Here is a 19,434-nt window from a genome sequence, read left to right on the forward strand (position 1 = left end):
TCTTGGGTGCTGTGTGTTGGCTGTGCCAAGGGCTGTGGCTGCACCAGCAGCATCTGCCCTAGCTGGTGGTGGGTGGTGAGCTACACCCCCTGCTGAAGGGGGAAGCCCTGTCCTCCTCCCGGCCCAGCTCCTGGCTCCCATCACCCTGGTGTTTCTCATACTGGAGGTACTTCGGGGCTGAATAGAATTTTACCAGAAACAGTCCCTATTTAGTGTACATTTCAACCATGCCTGGATCACTGTCCCCTCACCCCCATCAGCTTTCTCACATGTCGCTTTCTCACTGAGGCCTGCTCTGACCACCGTATTTAAAATGTCAACTCATCCTTTACCCATCCTAATCCCTCCACCAGCTCTGCGTGTCTTCCTTGTAGTACCCATCACCTTGTAGCACACCACAACCTGTTGTATTGATTGCCTGACCCTCTCTCCCACTAGAGCGTAACCTGCCCAAGAGCAGGGATTTTCGCCTCTCTTGATCACACTGCCTACCTTAGCTGATGGTGGGGGCGGCATTCATTTGACTTCAAGGCCGTCATCCCCTGCCTGGCATTCGAATCCTGCCATCTGCCCAGTCCTCTACCTGGCTCTTCCCTGAGGCTGAGGAGTGTGCTCTGGTGTCAGGGCCAGGCCAACTATGGGCTGACTTCAGACCACAGGTAACTCCAGACGCCCACCTCCTGCAGCTTCCTAACCACCTGATATGGTTAGTAAGTTTCTCTAACAAAAAAAAAAAAAGAAGAAAAAAACGACATTTTAAACAGCAATATAAATTGGCTTTTCCTCCCTTGGAGGCAGGTCAAGATCTGAGTCTCCTGTTGATAGGGAACTGAATATATGGAACTAGTGCTCCTGAATACAATGCTTCGTTTCATTCCCTACTCCCTTCAGGACCCTCCTCTGGGGTAGAAGGAGCAGTGTCTTAGGGATGTCCAAGGCACGAAGGTGAACAAATGCCCGGCACCTTCCGTGGAACGTGAAGACGAGGCTTCCTGCTGGCCAGCCCAGGCAGATGGCCCAGGCAGCTGCCCTTTTTATTCATAACCGCCTGAAGGTGCTTGGCTCAGATTTCAAATGACAATGACATGCCATCAGTTTTAGGGGCCGCAGACAACGGTAATGGGCATTGGGGAGAATGTGGAATTGGAGCCAGGTGTCCTTGGGCCCTAGAAAAGACCGTGCTAGAGCTGTGGGGGAGGAGTGAGCAGTCAGAGGGCAGGAGGGGAACCGGCTTCCGGGGGCGCTGAGGCGGCTGGAGGCTGGGTGTGAACTTGGGGTGAGAGGTGTGAAGGATGAAAATGGGGCTGGCAAAAGGGGAGGCAGGAATGTCATATCGTGGGAAAAGAAGCAGGGGGAGTAGGTGAGGCCGGAAGGAAGAATCAGGAGGTGAGGAGGGTGGCCAAGTGATGATAGCCAAAGATATCTTAAAATGCAAAGGCTCGTTAATGGATGGAAGCGCCGTGCCGCTGGCACTGCTGCGGGCAGCAGCTTTAGGCTTCTGGGAGCCTCCAGCCCAGCAGGGCCAAAGCTGTCATCTGAGCACCTGGTTTCCCTGGCCAGGTCCCTCCCTCCTGCCCCTTCGGGACAGATGGCCTTCCCATGCGCTTTTCCCCAGCTCATCCTGGCTTTCTGCCTGCATCCCAGGGTTCCCATGCATTCTCTGATCAAATCACAGCCGCCCTCACCAGGCCCTCTCCGGACCCCTTGGCTCTTGAGTTTAGGGCTGCCAACTTTACCAAATAAGAATACAGGATTCCCAGTTAAATTTGGATTTCAGATAAGCAACAGATCATTTTTTAGTATGAGTCTGTTGTATGCAATGTTTAGGGTATACTAGAAAATTGCTCATTGTTTATGTGAAGTTGGGATGTAACTGGACATACTGCGCTTGATCTGGCAACCCTCCTGAGCTCCTCCCAGTTTCAGTCTGGGGTTTCCTCTGTAGCCCCTTGCTTGGTGATTGGCCCCTGTGTGCCGGCATGAAAGCAGAAAGATGTGGTTCTGCAATGGACTTCAAAATCCACCTGGAGTGGGCGATGGGGATGTTCATTGATGGCCTTCACCATCTGGCCCCTACAGACCATTCTCCTCCTGTTTTCTGCTTGTCCCTTAATGGAAAACCCTCTCTTTTGACCTGGCTGATTTCCTCATCTCTTGCCCCATACTCTTGGACCATGCGGGGTTCACATCGACCACCCCCAGCCCCATCCAACAAGGCCTCTTCCTCCTTTGCCTGTTGATGTCCTCCTACCTGTCTTTCTGGGAGCAGCTCCCTGAGTTTGGGGACTGGACACCAGTCTTTGCATTCCCCACAGAGTTGAGGACGGGGGCCTATCATTCCCAGAGGAGTAAGAAAATATTCAGAATGATGTGAATAAGCCCAGTGTCCTGCCAGGTTTCTTGAAGAGCTGTGAGCTTTGTCTGTCCTTCCAATGGCGGGGGACTCCTTCAGGCTTTCCCTGGATGGACTGTGAGGAAGAAGTCTCCTTGAAGCATTCACATTATTCCTTCCGAGAGAAGGGGGCGCCTCACGGCACAGCCCCCTTCCCAACCCCATGTTCGGACCATCAGATATTTTATCATCATCGTCGTCATCATCACCAATCCATTTCAGCTGCATTGTCTTTACAGGGCAGATTAGTTCCCTCATTTAACTTCAGTGACCTGTGAGTTCAGGAGCATTATCCCTGTTTATACATGGGGAGGCAGAGGCGGAGGCCACAGTGGTGAGGAGCCTTCACTCGGGGCCCCAGGGTGGCTGAAGGCAGAGCCAGAAGTGTGGCCTCCTGGGCTGGTGCTGTGGCTGCCACTTCAGGATGCCTAGCTCTTCCTCAGCAAGGGTGGCAGGCAGGTCCTGTTCATACCTAAACTACCAAGCAGGTGAGGTTTGACCTCAGCTCCCCCATCCCTGTATTCCCCAGGCCCCTCAGAGGGGCCTTTCTCGTGCTCCTGAGAGGAGGGTGTCTAGTGCCCTGCAGAGCCCACCCAGCTCAGATTCCGTGACCCCTCCCACCTCCAGACCTGCTCAGGAAAGCTGCTGTCCTCGGAGGCCTCACCTCTGCTGTGATGTCCAGGGTCATATAGTCAAGGGTTTCCCTGAAAGTCCGTGGAACTCTAGTCTTGCCAGATTCTCACTCTGTGACAAAGGGTGTCACGGTCCAGCAAGTTTGGGAAGCCCTGATTCTGCAATCTCTTTGGGACCATGATGATGCATAAGAGCATATTGAAGGCCCTAAAATGCCCCACAGAGAAAAATATCCATTTAACTTCGTTGGACCCAAATTTCCCAAAACGTACCCAACCATGGAAACTTTTGCATCAAATAACAACTATGAACATTCTGTGGAACTAGTGTTCCACTCAGTCTACTTTGAAAAACAGCGATCTGGTTCAAATCTTCCTTTTTATAGCTGAAAAATGGAAAATCCATTCAGTGACTCATTGAGCATTTATTAAAGGCAAATTGAGATGCTCCCAAATGCCAGAGCCCATGTCACCGCATTCTGAGACGCACGGAAGTGCAGTAGTAACACATTGTTTCCACGCTGCACTTGCTGCATAGGCCGACTGTCCGCTAACCCACCAGATGTTGGTCTCATACCCTTTTCAACTTTGAGAAGACTGAAGCACAGAGCTGCATGAGCTGCAGGTTTGCATATAAGCCCAGCTGTGAGCAGTGGCTCATTCCTGTAATCCCAGCACTTTGGAAGGCCAAGGTGGGCAGATCACCTGAGGTCAGGAGTTCAAGACCAGCCTGGCCAACATGATGAAACCCCATCTCTACAAAAATACAAAAATTAGCCGGGTGTGGTGACACACACCTGTAGCCCCAGCTATTTGGGAGCCTGAGGCAGGAGAATTGCTTGAACCTGGGAGACAGAGGTTGCCGTGAGCTGAGATTGCACCACTGCACTCCAGCCTGGGCAACAGAGTAAGACTTTGTCTCAAAAAAAGAAAAGAAAAGAAAAAAAAATGGCCAGCTCCATTTCTTAATGAGATATTTTCACCCTTTATGATGCTCCCCAGCCTCTTGAATAAGGTTGTGTTTCGTCATGAAGCCTAGAGCCAGGGAGAGAGCCCGGGAGGAGTGACGCTGGTGGGTTTGAGAGCAGGGCTTTGGCCGGGGTCCACCCTCTTGTCCCCTCCCACTCTGAGCCTCTCTTCTCCCCACTTTTGTCCCCACAGGTCTAACTGGCTGAAGCCGTGCTGTGGGAAGAGAGCAGCCGTGTGGCAGGTATTTTTGCTCAGTGCAAGTCTCAACAGTTTCCTGGTAGCCTGTGTAATATTGGTGGTGATTCTCCTGACTCTGGAACTTCTAATAGATATAAAGCTTCTCCAGTGTGAGTAGCAAGAGAGATACATATGCCAATACATATGATGTCAATATTCAATGTGCATCTGCATTCATCAGGGGTCCCCAACCTGCAGGCTGTGATCTGCCCCCGCCGATGCTGCTGCCCAGCCTCAGGCCCTGGGGCTCATCGGGATGGCCACTGGGGAGGAAATACATCTGGCAGCTTCTCTCTCTGTCACCCCCAGCCTCAGTTTGCCCCTCTCTGCCCAATGTGGCCTCTGCAGTCCCCTCCCCAGCATTCCATGATCAGAAACTGATGAGATGAAAAACGTTGGGGACCCCTGTATGCATTTTTTTTAATTGCTCCCATTTGGAATTTTCCTGGTTGGAATTTTCTGTAGTCTAAAGAGAGTTCCCATTTACGGAGGCATCTCAGCTTGTAGTAACTAGTTATGACAGCGACCACAGTGATGATAAGATTCCTGGTATTTTTATCCAGCTGTGAGTTGGCAGTGTGATTTATACGTATCGTGATAGTTTTTAAAGCATTTTTCCGCACATTTGACACTACAGTAACCCTGTGAGATGGGCGAGATGGATATGATCCCGTATTATAGACGAGGCAAATTAAGATTTGGAGAAGTGAGATACTTGCCCTAAGTAAGAGGTATTGGAGCTGGGACTTCAAGGCACCAGGTCATTTAACTGCTTGGCCAGTTCTCTTCCTCTTGGCATTTGTCTTAGTTTCACGTTAAACCTTGTCTTCCACCTCTTCTGTCCTGGATGTCCCATAGTGACATGGCTGTCTGAGTGGAGAGTCCACTGCTTACCCCACCAGGCCTACCCCCTACTGTTTGTCACACCAGAGGGGCAGGAGCAGGTGTCTTGCCTCTTGACTTTGGATAAGTGAGTGGTTTCTGGTACAGTTCCTGGTTCCCTGTATTGCCCTGACTCAAAAGGTAGATCCTTCAAATGCAAATTTAAAAAGAGGCACAGGCCAGGTGTGGTGGCACATGCCTGTAATCTCATTTGGGGAGGCCAAGGTGGGAGGATCGCTTGAGCCCTGGAGTTTGAGACCAGCCTGGAGAACATGGCGAGACCCTGTCTCTACAAAAAAAAAATTTAAAATTTGCCTGGCATGGTGGCACACGCCTGTAGTCCCAGTTCCTCAGGAGGCAGAAGTAGGAGGATCATTTGAGCCTGGGAGGTCAAGGCTGCAGTGAGCCGTGATCACGCCACTGCACTCCAGCCTGGGTGACAGAGTGAGACCCCATCTCAAATAAAAAGTAAATAAATAAATAAATAAATAAATAAATAAATAAATAAAAAGAGGTACAGTTATCAGCCCCAGAGAGATTTCTTTTCCTTCCATTGGCAAACTCCAGGACTGTAGATCCAGTCACCTCCAAACCCATTCAGACATCTTGGGCTTCCTTTCTCAAATGCCCCCAATTCCTTTATGGGATCCTGTGAACTCAGGGTCTGTCCAAGCTCCCTCCAAGTCACATGAGCCTTCTCTGCTCTCTCAGAGAGCGTGGACGGTGAGCACAGAATTGCTTTTGTCTGATAAGCCTAGTTGGGTTTTATGCAGCTGGTGGCCCTTTGGTTCCAATTAAAGGATCTTCCAGCATAAAGTGACCGGTACTGGTTTTACACTCAACCTGTCTTCAATTAAACCATGTTGTATACTTTCCCTCCCACTCACCCATACTGTCTGCTTTTTATGAGACCTGCCCATAACAGAGCCTTTCTTTCCCCGTGGCGGATTGTCCTCGGGGCCCTCGGCTGCTCGGGCTGTGACAAGGTATTGAGGAGAACTGAGAACCCAGCCGACACTGGAATTTTGCTTAAAATTAAGTATCCAGGAGATTGATTTTGGTGGGAGATCCAATAGCAGCTCATAAAAGGCATCTTAAATTCCATAAAACGCACAATCAGAGATTTATTGCTCTTCTAAAGCAAACCGTAAAAAAAGGCACAGGAATTCATTTGAGAAATAATGGGGAGAGATTTTATGTTTTCAGAATCATCTGGAGGTCTTCTTGGAGTCACACGGGCCTCAGCCTCTTCGTTCCCACTGGGATTCATGTGGCCTGACTCGGAGCTCATCTTCTAAGGGTCGTCTTGGCCCAAAGCCAGGGGGCCTCAGAGTCTCCCACCTGGAACCTGGTTTTGCAGCCATCTTCCTCTGGCTACGCTCTGTGACCTGATTTCTACCCACCCCTAGGGTCTGCAGATCCCAGAGCTTCGGGAGAGGTTGTGGGTTCCTCTGTTTCAGTCTGGCCCTCCCTGCTGAAGGCACTGGGCACTTTCCCTTGGCCCTGGGGGGGTTCTGAGCAGTGTGCCAAGCAGGCCTGGCTGCAGCCCACGAAGGAGGTAGAGCAGGCATGTTCTCAGCAGCATTCCTGCCTCTCACCCCCTCTCAGCCCTTCCCCGGTATCCCAGGGTATCCCACCAGTATTTCTTTTAGGCCTCTGGGGAGCCCTCTACCCTCTGGGGCGATCCCTCCCACCCAGTCTCCATCAGAGCTCACCTGACCCTTGTCCTGGGCCCCAGCATCCTGCTTTTGGCCTCGCTGGCTAAAAACCATGCCATGCCAGGGTTCAAAGGCTGGCTGTGGCTTCATGTATTTTAAAAGGGCTTTCCAAAGAAAATGCCTTAACTCTAAGGAGTGGCTGGTGAAAGGTGGGGCGGGAGCCCTCAGGGGCTGATTGGCTGCCCTCACTCCCACTCCAGAACCTGGGGGCAAGTAGGGCAACGTGGAAGTTTAGCAGACCCCATCCCACTGGCTCTGCCAATCTAGGGAGGGAGGCAGACACCTCCACCCCGTGCCCGGCTCCCCTGCCAGTCCTCACTGCAGCCTTCTCTCTAAAACACACTGGCCGACACCACCGTCTCTGCCACTCGGTTTCCAGAATGAAAAGTCACAGTAAGCTCACCTAGAGTCCCCTGACTGTGCACAGCACTTTGGGGGTGAACTGTGGACTGGATTTCTAAAAGCCCATCCAGCCTCAACTGAAGCTGCCTACACAGCCCAAAAGCCGTGAATGTCTTCATGAGCCCCTTCTGGAGGGCTTCTTTCCTAGAGTCTGGCTACAGCCAAAAGCCCACCAAGACCAAGCAGGAGCTGAGAGAGGCGGCCTGTGGGGGAGAAGGAGGCAGCCCCTTGCGTTGGAGGCAAGAAAAACAGCATCGTTGGTTCACAAATCTCCTACTGGCTTCACTGCAGACGCCAGCTAAAGCTGCTCTTGCTCTCTGACCCAATTTCCACCAGATCTAAACGTTCATGCAGGCAGGCCCCGGGGTCCCAGAGGTCCGGACGGATGCTGCGAAGCCCCCATAGCAACGCACCTAATTCCTCACTCCTAAAATTGGTCCTTATCGTGTCCATTGCAGTTTCCAGCGCATTCCAGTTTGCTGGCGTGATTCACTGGATCAGCCTGGTCATTCTGTCCGTGTTCTTCTCAGAGGTAGGTGGAGACTCTGGCCCTGTCACCTCCTCTGTTGGGTGACTCCTGTCCTGGGGAAACCAAGGTCTACTTCTCGAAATGGTTTCTAGCATCAGGTCCCCTGCTAGCCCTTGAGGCTGCTGGGAGGGAGACACAATATAGATAGATGATCTCTGCGGGGGGAAGTGGTACAGGGAGCCCAACCCAGCCAGGGGGGTTTGGCCCTAGCAGGTGATTCCTGGGAGGAACCCCAGTGGATGAGCAGGTGTTCTCCAGGTGAGGGGTGGGCGATGACACTGGTGAAGGTGAGACTGAATGTGGCATTGAGGGGCAGCCAGTGTTGGTTGCAGCCAGTAAGGAGCGGGCGGGAGGTGAGGCTGAAGCCAGGTGCCCACACAGGGAAGCTCTTGGGCCGCTGTGGCTGTGGTCTTGGGCCCACAGTTGGCCGGACCTTTGGGGCTGAAGCACGCAGGGGGTGGGGGAACGGGGTCACAGGGCCAGGCAGTGGACCCGACGTGGTCCTGCAGGGGCCCTGGGTCTGACAGGGCCGAAAGATGTGCCTCTCAGTGTGAGTGTGAGGCTGTGTTTCCGAGGTGGGGGCTGAGGGAGCACGGATCGCCGTCAGCGTTGCTGGAGTCGGCCAGTAGAGACCAAGTGCGAATCTCTGTGGTGAGGGGAGGGGGAAAGTTTATGGAGATCCGCAGGCCCCCGGGCTTGGTGCAGAAGCTGACATGTCTGGGCAGCACATTCCTCTGTTTTCTCATGGGGGTGAGTGACACTTCCTTTGAGCAGTTCCCAGGCTGTCCCAGTGAGACTCTGGCCTGCATCTGGGTGTGGGAGGAATTGGCTTGGTCCTGCTGCAGGCAGGGTTTTATCCTGTCCCGTGCACACTGGAGGGTCACTGAAGGACAGGAGAGTTTCATGTGGAAAACTGGTTTCTCCTAACAGAGCCTAGGACTGGCCCAAGCCAGCGGGCCACTGTGTCACTCTACCCTTGAGTGTCCCATCCCTGCTATGGGTACATATTAGCCCATGTGAAGTCCCGTGGGCCTTTCAGCATGGCTCAGCAAACCCTCAGGGAAAGGCAGGAACGAGAGAGGCACAGCACCTGCTGGGAACATACGCACATCTCACACCAACGGGAGCTGCTCTACCTGAGGCATGGGGGCTCTGGGACCCCGAGACAGGGGGCCTTGAAGGGAGGAAGGATGCTATAGGAGAGGGTGGCGTGGGCAGAGGCACTGAGGTGGGGAACCCCAGGAGTCAGGAGTCCCAGCATCCTCCTGTGTGTCCCCTCTGGCCTAGCTAATGGCTCTGCTCTCTCTCTCTCTCTCTCCCTAAAAATCAGGAGGGAGCTGGGCTTTGGGTCTTGAGTCCAGAATCCTGAGTCCGGGTGTGGGGTGTGGTGGGCCGGGCAGCAGGCATTCCAAGCATGGAACATTCCCTTTCCTGGGCCTCGCCTCCTACAGCCCACGGAGCTGGCTGGTGAGCCTGGGCCTGAGGCTCAGATGGAGGGGGCAGATCGCAGCACTGCCCTCCCAGAAGGGGTCCTAACCACCTCCCTGAGACCACTGCCCTGGAGGTGCCTCTGCCCCACAGAGCAGAGTGCCTGCTCCCCAGCTTACAGCCCCCATGTGGGTCTTGCCCTCCCTGGCCTCTTGTCTCTGCCTGGCCAGGATTCCCTCCCGCAAACACATGGGCCGTGGCCAGATGTCTCCTTGATGCAAACCTTGGAAAATGTGCCATGTGTCTGTGACTGCCAACAAAAATGTTTAATCAGTTGCTGCGGTTCTTCCCCTCTATCCCTCTGCTTTAGTTTTATTGGCTTTTGCAGAATTTATTGCCCAGCGTTAATTTGGCATTCCCTTCCTGTCACTGCCGGAGACAAGCCACCTGAAACAGACAAACCCCTGTGCACAGGAATCGCAGCCTCCGAGTCCCCCATAGGCACCCCCAAACCAGGGAAGGGGCTGGGTCCTCACACAGCTGAGCGGGGAGAGCAGGGTCTGCAGGAGACTGGGGAGGAAGGGCTGGCTCCGTTACCTTGACCTTGTCAAAGATGGTGAGGGGGTGGAGCCAGGCCGCAGGTAGCAGGGGCCACCCCTGCCAGTGTCCAGCGTGAATGGAGGGCCGGTGCATGGAGATCGAGTGACGAATGAATGAGGCACAGAACCTGCGGGAATACACACACAGCTCACACCACACTAGCAAGCACAGATTTCCATGGTCTTGCTGCGTGCCCATAAGAACCATGTCAGAACCTTGTTACTAGAAGGGTCTCATGGAGGTCTCCTGCCTCCAGACAGCTTGGAAACATGCGACCATGTCTGTGCCCCTCACAATGACTGGGATGCCCAGTAGGAAGGGCCAGGAGAGCTCAGTGTCCATCAGTGGTGGGTCAGCCTGCGTGTTTGCCCACCATACCAGTGGCGTCCTTTCAAAATACTGCACAGACAAGGAGAGCAGCTTAGGGTTATGCGGCCAGTTAAGATCAAAACTGGACCCAGGGCTCTGGGCACCTAAGCTGGTCTCTTGCCCCTGACTGCATCCTTTGGAGGCCCTGAAGCTGGCAGGGTGGGAAGGGACCAGGGGTCTCTGGGAAGGACCTGAGAAAGAAAGTCCGACCGAGTGATCACTCAGACCACAGACCCAGGACGACTGGCACCCCTCCTCAGCTGGGAGAAATGAGTACCACGTCTTCAGGTCTGCCAGTTCTTTCCTGGTTAATACCCAGGGATGTGGCTGTGGGCCGAGGGTGGGGCGGCACTCCGAGCCTCCTTGGCCTTAGGTAGTGGGCATTACTCCACAGGAAATTCCAAGAAGGTCACCCCGCCGGGGCTCCTGCTGTCCTGGAGCCCTGGGCCTGTCCTGAGCAGTTCTCCACCCCTCCTCTCAGCTGAGCCTTAGGACAGTCCTGGAAGGTGGGTAGGACATTTTATGAGTTGTGAAACTGAGGCCTGGAGAGGTGCGGAAACCTGCCCAGGGCCTGCAGGAATGGCAGGTGGGCCCAGGTGCAGGCCTCTGGGTGGGTGAGCGGGCCTCTGCCCCGGCCTTTGCCCACCCTAGAGCTCTGCAGGCTGCTCTGGGAAGATGGGCTACTTTGCTCTGTGCTGGCCACAGGCCATAGAGCTAGGCCCAGAGAAGGGGAGTGTGAGGCTGGTTTGGGCTCCGTTTGAGGACATCTGTTCAAATGGGCCAAGCCGTTTGACAGTGAGACAGATGCTCTCAAAGCAGTGAGAGTGGGTGCCCCTCATCAGGCAGGCTGTGCAGGGGTCCCTGCACAGGGTCCAAGGTGAGACTGGATGCCCATGAGACTTCCTGGGCCCCAGACTTCCAGGTCACGCAGGGTCACTGCGCTTCACGTGGCCCTGCAGCACCAAGAATATGCAGGGCCTTGCAATCCAGATGGAGAATTGTGCAAACGTTCCTCCAAAGCGCAGCCCCGCCCTTGGCTGAGGCCAGGCCCAGCTGGCCACTTGGAACTGGGAAGCCTGCTGCTCCTCCCCCAAGACTGCAGGAGTCCTTGGGGCCTCCTGGCCAAGGCCAGGCCACCCTGCAGCAGGGCCCAGTGCAGGCTGTGGGGTGTTGGTCGCATCCCTGGGGTCTGGAAAGGCCCAGGCAGCCCCAGCTCTTTCCCTGGGAGAAGAGAAAGCGGGGCCGCGGCTGGCCTTCTAGACAGGAGCCTCAGGCAGTGGTGGCAGCAGCTACTGACTCTCCTCTCCCTCTCTTCCTCCTCCTTCTGTTGAGGTGAAATTCTCTTCACATAACCCTTTTACAATGGACAATTCCGTGGCATTTAGTACCCACACGGTGATGTGCAGCCGTCACTTCTACCTGATTCCAAAGCACTTTCATCACCCTCAAAAGGAGACCCCATTCCCAGTAGCAGTCACTCCCCCTGCCCCCTATACAGCTGCCCTGCCAGCTAGTAATCTGCTTTTGTCTCTGTGAACTTAACTCTTCCAGATATTTCATGTAAACAAAATCTTACAGTGTGTAGCCTTTTGTGACTGCTGCTTTTAGCATGTTTTCTCGGTTCATCCACGATGTAGCACAGCACACTTTCTTTTTTCTTTTTGAGACAGGGTCTCACTCTGTCACCCAGGCTGGGGTGCAATGGTCCAATCACAGCTCACTGCAGCTGCAACCTCTTTGGCTCAAGTGATCCCCTCACCTCAGTCTTCCAAGTAGCTGGGATTACAGTCATGCACCACCACACCTGGCTAATTTTTGTATGTTTTTTGTAGAGATGGGGTTTCGCCATGTTGCCCAGGCTGGTCTCAAACTCCTGAGCTCAAGTGATCCTCCCCACTTGGCCTCCCAAAGTGCTGGGATTACAGGCAAGAGCCACTGTGTCCAGCCCCAATTTTTCTTCTCCTCACCAGTGTGAGACTGGTGACAGTGTCAGCTACCACACAGATCTTCACATTTCTTACTTTAGCCTTGTAGTTGGATCCTGGAATCCACGTCTTCCTCTTGCCATTGTAGTTTAACCCCAGGGAAAATTTGTCTAAGAGCAGATCTGCTTCTTAAGGAAGTGCCAGGGGTCAGCCAGCAGTGCCTGGTACCCATGGTGGCTGTTCCTTAGACCAGCCTGCTCCCCTGAGCCACGCACCACCCTACGCCCCCAACCCACTGCCGACAGTGTTGGGTGGCCGCGGGCTTGGGGCTAGACATGGCTGCTCCCTTCTCCCTGGCTGGCGGGCCCCACATGGGGATGGCTCTGCAGGGCACAGGGGTGTCCAGCCCCCATTCTGCTCACTAAGAGGTGATCTGGGGATCTCCCTCTGCCTTTTAAAAATTTGCACAAAGCCAGCTTATAGACTAACAGCTACTTCTGCCTACATCTCCCAAGGTTTCCAAACTCTGGCAGCCTCATCAGGCCCCTCCCCAGGGAAAGACGCTGATTCTGCTGAGGGGAGGGCCTCAGCCTCAGGCAGCAGGAAGGGGCAGGAGCCCTTTCTGCCATTTGGCTGAGGCAGGGCCTGGACCAGGTGCAAGGCTTGGGATTTCCCACTCTCCCCTCCTGCAGCCTGAAGCCTGGACCCCTTCCTTCAGAGAAGTCAGCTTTTCCTTCCCTTGGAAGAGATGAGGGGAGTCCCTTCTTGAGAGCAGGGCTTGACCAGGAGCAGAAGATGAGGGCACCTGAGGCGGAAGGCAAGAGGGGTCCAGGGACCAGAAGGTTCACCTGCCACTCTTCGCACCTCAGTTTCTGCGTCTCTCAAATGGTATAAAAACTTTGCTCATAATACTCAATAAATGGCACCATCCTTGAGTGTTTGCCAAGGCTGTAGCCTACACTGCTTATCAGAGCAGCCTCCTGAAGGCAAAACTGGGATAAAGGAGGCTGAAAACCCTTCGCTCCAAGTGGGAAAGGAGGAGGCTGAAGCTGGGGATTCCAGCTCCTCAGATGCTCCTTCAAAGGCCTTTGCAACTTTTAGGGGCCAGTATTGCAAGGCCACGGCCCTGGGGCTGGGGCTGGGGCTATGGCTGGGGGTGGGGCAATCCCTCATCGTCACCCTGCTTTTTTAGTGAGCCGTGTGCCTCGCTGAGCTCTGGAGCAGCTCTGAAGGTGGCCGCATGAGGGGCGTGGATCTGCTTTCAGTCCAGATCTGTCCAGAGATCCGGCCAGTGTCAGGTGGTTAGTAAGGAATGATCGGAGCCAGAAAGAGGACTAGACTCTTGACTCCCCATCTAACACCCTTTCTCGTTATTGCTTGTGGGCCTGTGGTCTCCTGTTGTAACCCGGGGCAGGGTCGCCTCACACATCCCTGCGGTTCCGTCGGGTGCTCCGGGGGAGTTTGTTTAAAAAGCATATTCCGGGGCTTGTGCCCAGAGTTTCTGATATCCTGGCTGTCCACGAGAGTCCAGGAATCTGCATTTCACGTAAACCCCCCGATGCTGCTTAAGCGGGGCGTCCTTGGCTGCACATTGAGAAGGACAGGCAGTCCGTGGGTTAGTCCAGCGCGTGTTTTCGGAGGTGTTAAGACTATACTCGGTCTGTGCGGGGCAGGGCAGTGAGGTTCTGTCCCTGCCTCCGTGGACAGTGGGTCTCGGCAAAGGTGTCTGGGGAGGGGAAGGATGCTGCGGGGCGGGAAAAGCCAGCAGGTGGGGTGTATCAGAGCCAGGGTCACTCTGGCCTTGACCCTGACCTGGAGCCACCGCTTCCCCATCTCTAGCAGGAGGCCTGGCTGGGAGGTGTTTCCCGAGCCCTCTCCACAGCGGCCTCTTGCTATTCTGTTTCCATGGGCTGAGCTAAGAAGGAAAGGCTCCCAGAAGAGTGGGGCTCGAGCCAGGCCTCCGAGGATGGGTCCCCTGCGGATGGGCCAGCACAGAGGGAAGGCAGCGGCTGGGATTCTAGCTGTTTCACCTGCTTCCCTGGCACTGCTCTGGTTCATAAAACCATTCAGCCCCTTTCCTTCCTGGGGCACAGAGGCTCTGGGTGCACTGTCTGCTGCCTCCTCTTCCTGCTCAACTTCTGCTGGCTGAGTCCCACCCTGGCTGGCTCCCTCCACCCCTCACTCCTGGGCCTCTGCCTTTTCAGCTAAGAAGAGTGTTGTTTCTAAAGAAGCATGATGATTCCTCTTATTTGAGGATCCTAAAGGAGTCAGATTCATAGAGACAGAAAGTAGAATGGGGAGAGGTAGAATAGGGAGTTACTGTTCAGCGGGTACAGAGTTTCAGTTTGGGAAGGTGAGAAAGCTCTAAAGGTGCATGGTGGTGATGGCTGCACAGCAGTGTGAATGTACTTAACACACTTGGCCACTTCAAAATTGTTAAGATGGTGTGTTTTGTGTTATGTGTATTTTACCACCATTTTAAAAGGAGAAGAAGGGGGAGAAAGAGGAGGAGCAGTTGCCATAGCAGAAATTATATTTGCACCAGGCCCTATTCCCATCTTCCCAGCCTGGACTTTTGTTTTGGACACCCCAGAATTGAGAGTTCAGGATAGATATGGCTATTGTAGCATTTCAGAGGAGACAAACACTAAGTTTCAATCTCTGCACAATTACAGGGGTTGGGCAGCAACAAAAGAAACCATATGGCTGGGCGAGGTGGCTCATGCCTGTAATCCCAGCACTTTGGGAGGCCGAGGCTGGTGGATCATGAGGTCGGGAGATTGAGACCATCCTGGCTAACATGGTGAAACCCCATCTCTACTAAAAATACAAAAAATTAACCGGGCATGGTGGCGGGTGCCTGTAGTCCCAGCTACTCGGGAGGCTGAGGCAGGAGAATGGCGTGAACCTGGGAGGAGGAGCTTGCAGTGCCACTGCACTCTAACCTGGGCGACAGAGTGAGACTGTTTCAAAAAAAAAAAAAAAGAAACCATATTATTATGTGGTGTGTGTGTGTGTTTTGAGACAGAGTCTCTCTGTCACCCAGGCTGGAGTGCAGTGGCATGATCTCAGCTCACTGTAACCTCCACCTCCCAGGTTCAAGCAATTCTCCTGCCTCAGCCTCCTGAGTAGCTGGGATTACAGGTGTGCACCACCACACCCGGCTAATGATTGTAGTTTTAGTAGAGATGAGGTTTCACCATTTGGCCAGGTTGGTCTTGAACTCCTGACCTCAAGCGATCTGCCCGCCTTGCCCTCCCAAAGTGCTGAGATTACAGGTGTGAGCCATCGCGCCTGCTTGTTACGTGGTGTTCTTACACAGCTGAGTACACTCTGCAGAACCAGAAACCTCTGGGTCCAAATGTTGCCTTCATTCCTGATGGTTGTGTGGCTATGGGCAGCTTCCTTAACTTCTCTGACCCTTTCTGTAAAATGGGAATCACATGTTAGAAGGGCTGGCCCAGGGTCTGGCATTCACAGACATATAGTAGATGGCAGATATTATTCTCATAAATATTTGGAAGGATTATAACATGTAACCCACCTCTCTGGCAGAAGGAGAAACTGAGGCCCAGGGATGGGATTTGACTTGCCCAAGGCCACACAACCAGCTCATTATTGAGCTCTGATCTCAAGACATTGTGGCCACCGCACCCAGATCTCTCCCCACCCCTGCAAGCTGTCTCGCAGTTAAGCGTGGGGCCACCCACCCAGAGACCGGGAAGTTATAGCGGAGCGGACTTCAGGCTGCCACATGCTCCTCTCTCTACTCAGAGAAGGCAACATGACTGTCCCCCACAAGCATTCACCTTCCCATCCCTTCACAGAAATCAAGATTGTCCTTCACGAGAAAGAGCTGGATTTTACCAGCCAAGCCTTTCTGTGGCATAACAGCAGTGGGTGATGATCCTCCAGGCAGCTTCGCAGAGTTCAGAAGGCTAGGCTTGTACTACAGGCATGCGGGAGAGGGGCACCATCTGGTGTGAATCACCGTGAATTAAAGTCATCTTGGCTCAAGGAAGAGCCTGCAGACAAATGCACCGGCATCTTACGAGACCAGCATTTAGGGGCTTCTTTGGAGAAAGATGTCCTCTTGATGAGGAAACCGCTCCTGAAGGCAGCACCATTCGGGAATTATTCCTTCGTGCACGCATTGTTCATCTGTCCACAGTGCATAATCGCCTGGTGGCTACTGTATGCCAGGTGTTAGGGATAAAAGAGAGACAGCAGACCAGGTCCCTTGAGCCTCCACTGGGGGATGGGGAGGGAATCAGCACAAGGTACAAGGAAGTGCTGTGGAGGGTGACGCCCAGAAACCATAGGAACACCCAGGAAGGAGACACCAGCTGAGCCGGGGAGTGTGCAAGAGCTTCATGGAGGTGACGTTCAAGCCAGAAGGACAGGAAGGGGAAAGCCCTGCTGGCTTAGGCACAGGCCAAGCTGCTGTTACAAGAAAACCAAAATACAGGGGCTTAAACAAGGCAAGGTCCATTTCTCTCTCACGGAAAAACACATTAAGTGGATAGGTAAGGCTTGGGGTTGTTGGGGACCCAGCAGGCTTTTGTCTTGCGGCCTGGCCCTCCTTGGTTGAAGATTGCACACCATCATACTTATGCACCCAATTCTGGGCCTTGGGAAGACGGAAGGAGGAAGAGGAGCCTAATTCATTTAAGGGCACAACCTAAAAGTTGTACTGCGTGCTTCTGCTTGCTACCCATTGGCCAGAATGTAGTCACATGGCCACTCCCAGATGCAAGGAGGGCTGGGAAATGTAGTCTTTAGTTGGGTGGCCATGCTGGAGCTTCAGTTATTGTACAGGAAGGAGGGAGGAGATTTGGGGTCGGGGAGTGGAGAAGGGAGTCAACTGCGTTTTTGCCACATGCAAAGACAAGGACATGAGAGAGAGAGCTTGTATATTTGAAGATTCGTAAGTGGTTTGCAGCATGACAGGAGTGGCAAAAGATGACACAGGAGAGGCAGGCAAGGTCCTAAGTATCCTTCCAAGGGATTTGGAGTGTATTCTGTATGTACGGGGAGCACTGAAAATGGCATCAGGAGTGCCCAGGGGATGGCACAGAGATGGGGGGTCTGAGCCTGCAGGCAGAGGAGCTAGCAGGAGGCACGGCCACCACAAAGGCTGGAGCTGGGGCACTGGCAGTGGGAGTGGAGAGGGCACAGGGGCCAAGGAATGCTTGGGGGATGGCGGAGACCTTTTCCTTTTACTGAATGCGGAAGCAGAGCTCTGAGTGCTGAGCTCTGGAATCTTCTCGGCTGGAGGAAGACCTGGAGAATAACCACTTTCTCCCTTCCTTTCCTCAGACTGTTCTACGGATTGTGGTGCTTGGGATCTGGGATTACATCGAAAACAAAATAGAGGTAAAGACCAATGTCCACCCCCAAAGCCCCCACTCTGCCATCCTGGAAGCGGGAAAATGTCATGTCCCATCCATTCCAGGGTGGACACCATCAGAAAGGCTGGCTCCTTCTCCCACTTGACCTCTGTGGCTGCGCATGTTGGGTGGGGCAGGGAGGGGGAACTGAGACTGTTTCCAGCAAAGGAATGTTCTGAAACATTCATTTAGAATGTTAAAAGGAATGCAGAACTCCTTGAAGTTCTGCAAAATTTTACAATTTGAATCAATTTGAAAAGCTTTTGAAATGTGTTTTAAAACAAATAAATCCACCCTAAATGGAAAGCTGAGCGGGAAACTGTCAACGTGCTTCTCAGGCTGGGTTTCCGTTCTGCTTCCCGCCACACGCGTGGGTGTGGTGGGTGGGATGAGGTCAGGGAGGCCTGGCTGTCGCTGGCAGTGTTGTGCACACAGACCAGGCAAGGCGGTCAGATCTGCTGCCCACTCCTTCCTCACCTCTCCATCTATATTTCAGCCTCTTTGGCTCAGTGCTGGGATCTGACACAGTGGGCCTGGCCGATGGATGGCTCAGAACGCGGCCAGGCTGGAGCAGGTGGACGGAAGGGCAGGGCCCAGGGCTTCATTGTGCAGGCTGGGCCCACTTCTCGCCTAGCCCTGTCCCGCTGGAGGGTTAGAGACTCTGCGCTGGACACAGCTGAGATGCGGGTTCCGGGCTCCTGTTCCCCTTGAGGAAGGAGGCACCCTGAGCCTGCCTTCAGCCCCTGCCCTGCCAGGGAGGGATCCAGCTTGGCCTCTGCCCAGGGCCTGGGATACAGGATGCAGGCCCTATCTTGAGAAGGGGCAAGACAGCCCAAGGCCATCTAAACTAAGGGCTGGGGATGGGCTGAGGTCACTTGGAGGACAGAGTGCATTCAGGAGAACGTCTAGGAAGAGGAGGCCCCTAAAGACTCAGGAGGGTCAGGAGGGGCCACCAGGGGTGGGGTGGCCTTCTGGTGGGGGCCCGGGCTGCTGGAAAAGTTGGGCAGCACCAGCTGCTTTGCCTGACTGACCCCTGGTCCCGGACACACGGCAGGGCCCAGGGCACTGAAATGGGCCTCCTCTCACAGGTGTTTGACGGGGCTGTGATCATCCTATCTTTGGCTCCGATGGTGGCATCCACTGTGGCCAATGGACCCAGGAGCCCCTGGGACGCCATCAGCCTCATCATCATGCTCCGGATCTGGAGGGTGAAGAGGGTCATTGATGGTGAGTGGCCCGAGGGGGGTGTGGTCAGTGGGGCTGCTCCAGAAACTGGGGCTTTCAACTGAGAGGAGATGCCATGTGATGGGGGTACACCCTACTGGCGTCAGGACGGAAGGTGAAACTGTCGGCAGGGAGAGGGGCCAGGTGTCCCTGCTCACTCGCCATCACACGTTCACGCACACTGCCAGGGTGTCGCACGTACACGCTGAGCTTTCCACTTCCCATTTAGGGGCCATGTGTTCATTCCCATGCAGCTGTTTACTGTGAGCCTGGGGGGGGCCAGCCCCCATGCAAGGCCTTAGAGCAGGGCCTGCCATTCTGGAAGGAGCAGACTTTTACACCCTGGGTGTCTCGATGCACACCTGCTGCTGCCTCCCCAATGGCCGCCAGCCTCACCACTGGCTCTATCCAGGTCATCTAGTCAAGGCCTTGCTCCCTGCAGGCTTTGTCTCACCTTTGAGTCCACCAAGGACAATCTGGCTGCCCACAAGCCCATTGACCTGCAAACAAGTAGAGAAGGGAGCTGCTGGCAGGGGCTGGCTTTTGGCATGTGCTTCTGTCATCTTTAGTGACATGCCTTTCCATCCCTGGGTCTCCATTTGCAGAAAGCATCTGGTCCACTCCTTTGTCATTGCTTTATCATTGCCACCCCACTGGGCCACTCTTGTCTGGAAAGCTGTGCCCTGACCTGGGTGGCTCCTGTGTTTCCAGAAGGTGGTGACAGACCAGAGTGTGTG

At 54.1% G+C, this 19,434-nt stretch overlaps 1 protein-coding gene across 2 annotated transcripts in view; it reads left to right on the top strand.

Annotated features, from left to right (window-relative positions):
• Positions 1-19,434, top strand: part of TMEM266 (transmembrane protein 266) — a 148,474-nt gene that overhangs the window by 92,620 nt on the left and 36,420 nt on the right. For both annotated transcript variants that reach the window (XM_003818970.5, XM_034939190.4), the window contains exons 4-7: positions 4,186-4,340; positions 7,691-7,764; positions 17,403-17,459; positions 18,562-18,700. In XM_003818970.5, coding sequence (XP_003819018.1) covers positions 4,186-4,340; positions 7,691-7,764; positions 17,403-17,459; positions 18,562-18,700 — 425 coding nt within the window. The remainder of the gene's footprint in view (positions 1-4,185; positions 4,341-7,690; positions 7,765-17,402; positions 17,460-18,561; positions 18,701-19,434) is intronic.

The sequence above is a fragment of the Pan paniscus genome, chromosome 16 (assembly GCF_029289425.2).
Source record: "Pan paniscus chromosome 16, NHGRI_mPanPan1-v2.0_pri, whole genome shotgun sequence".
In the NCBI taxonomy this organism is placed as follows: Eukaryota; Metazoa; Chordata; class Mammalia; order Primates; family Hominidae; genus Pan; species Pan paniscus.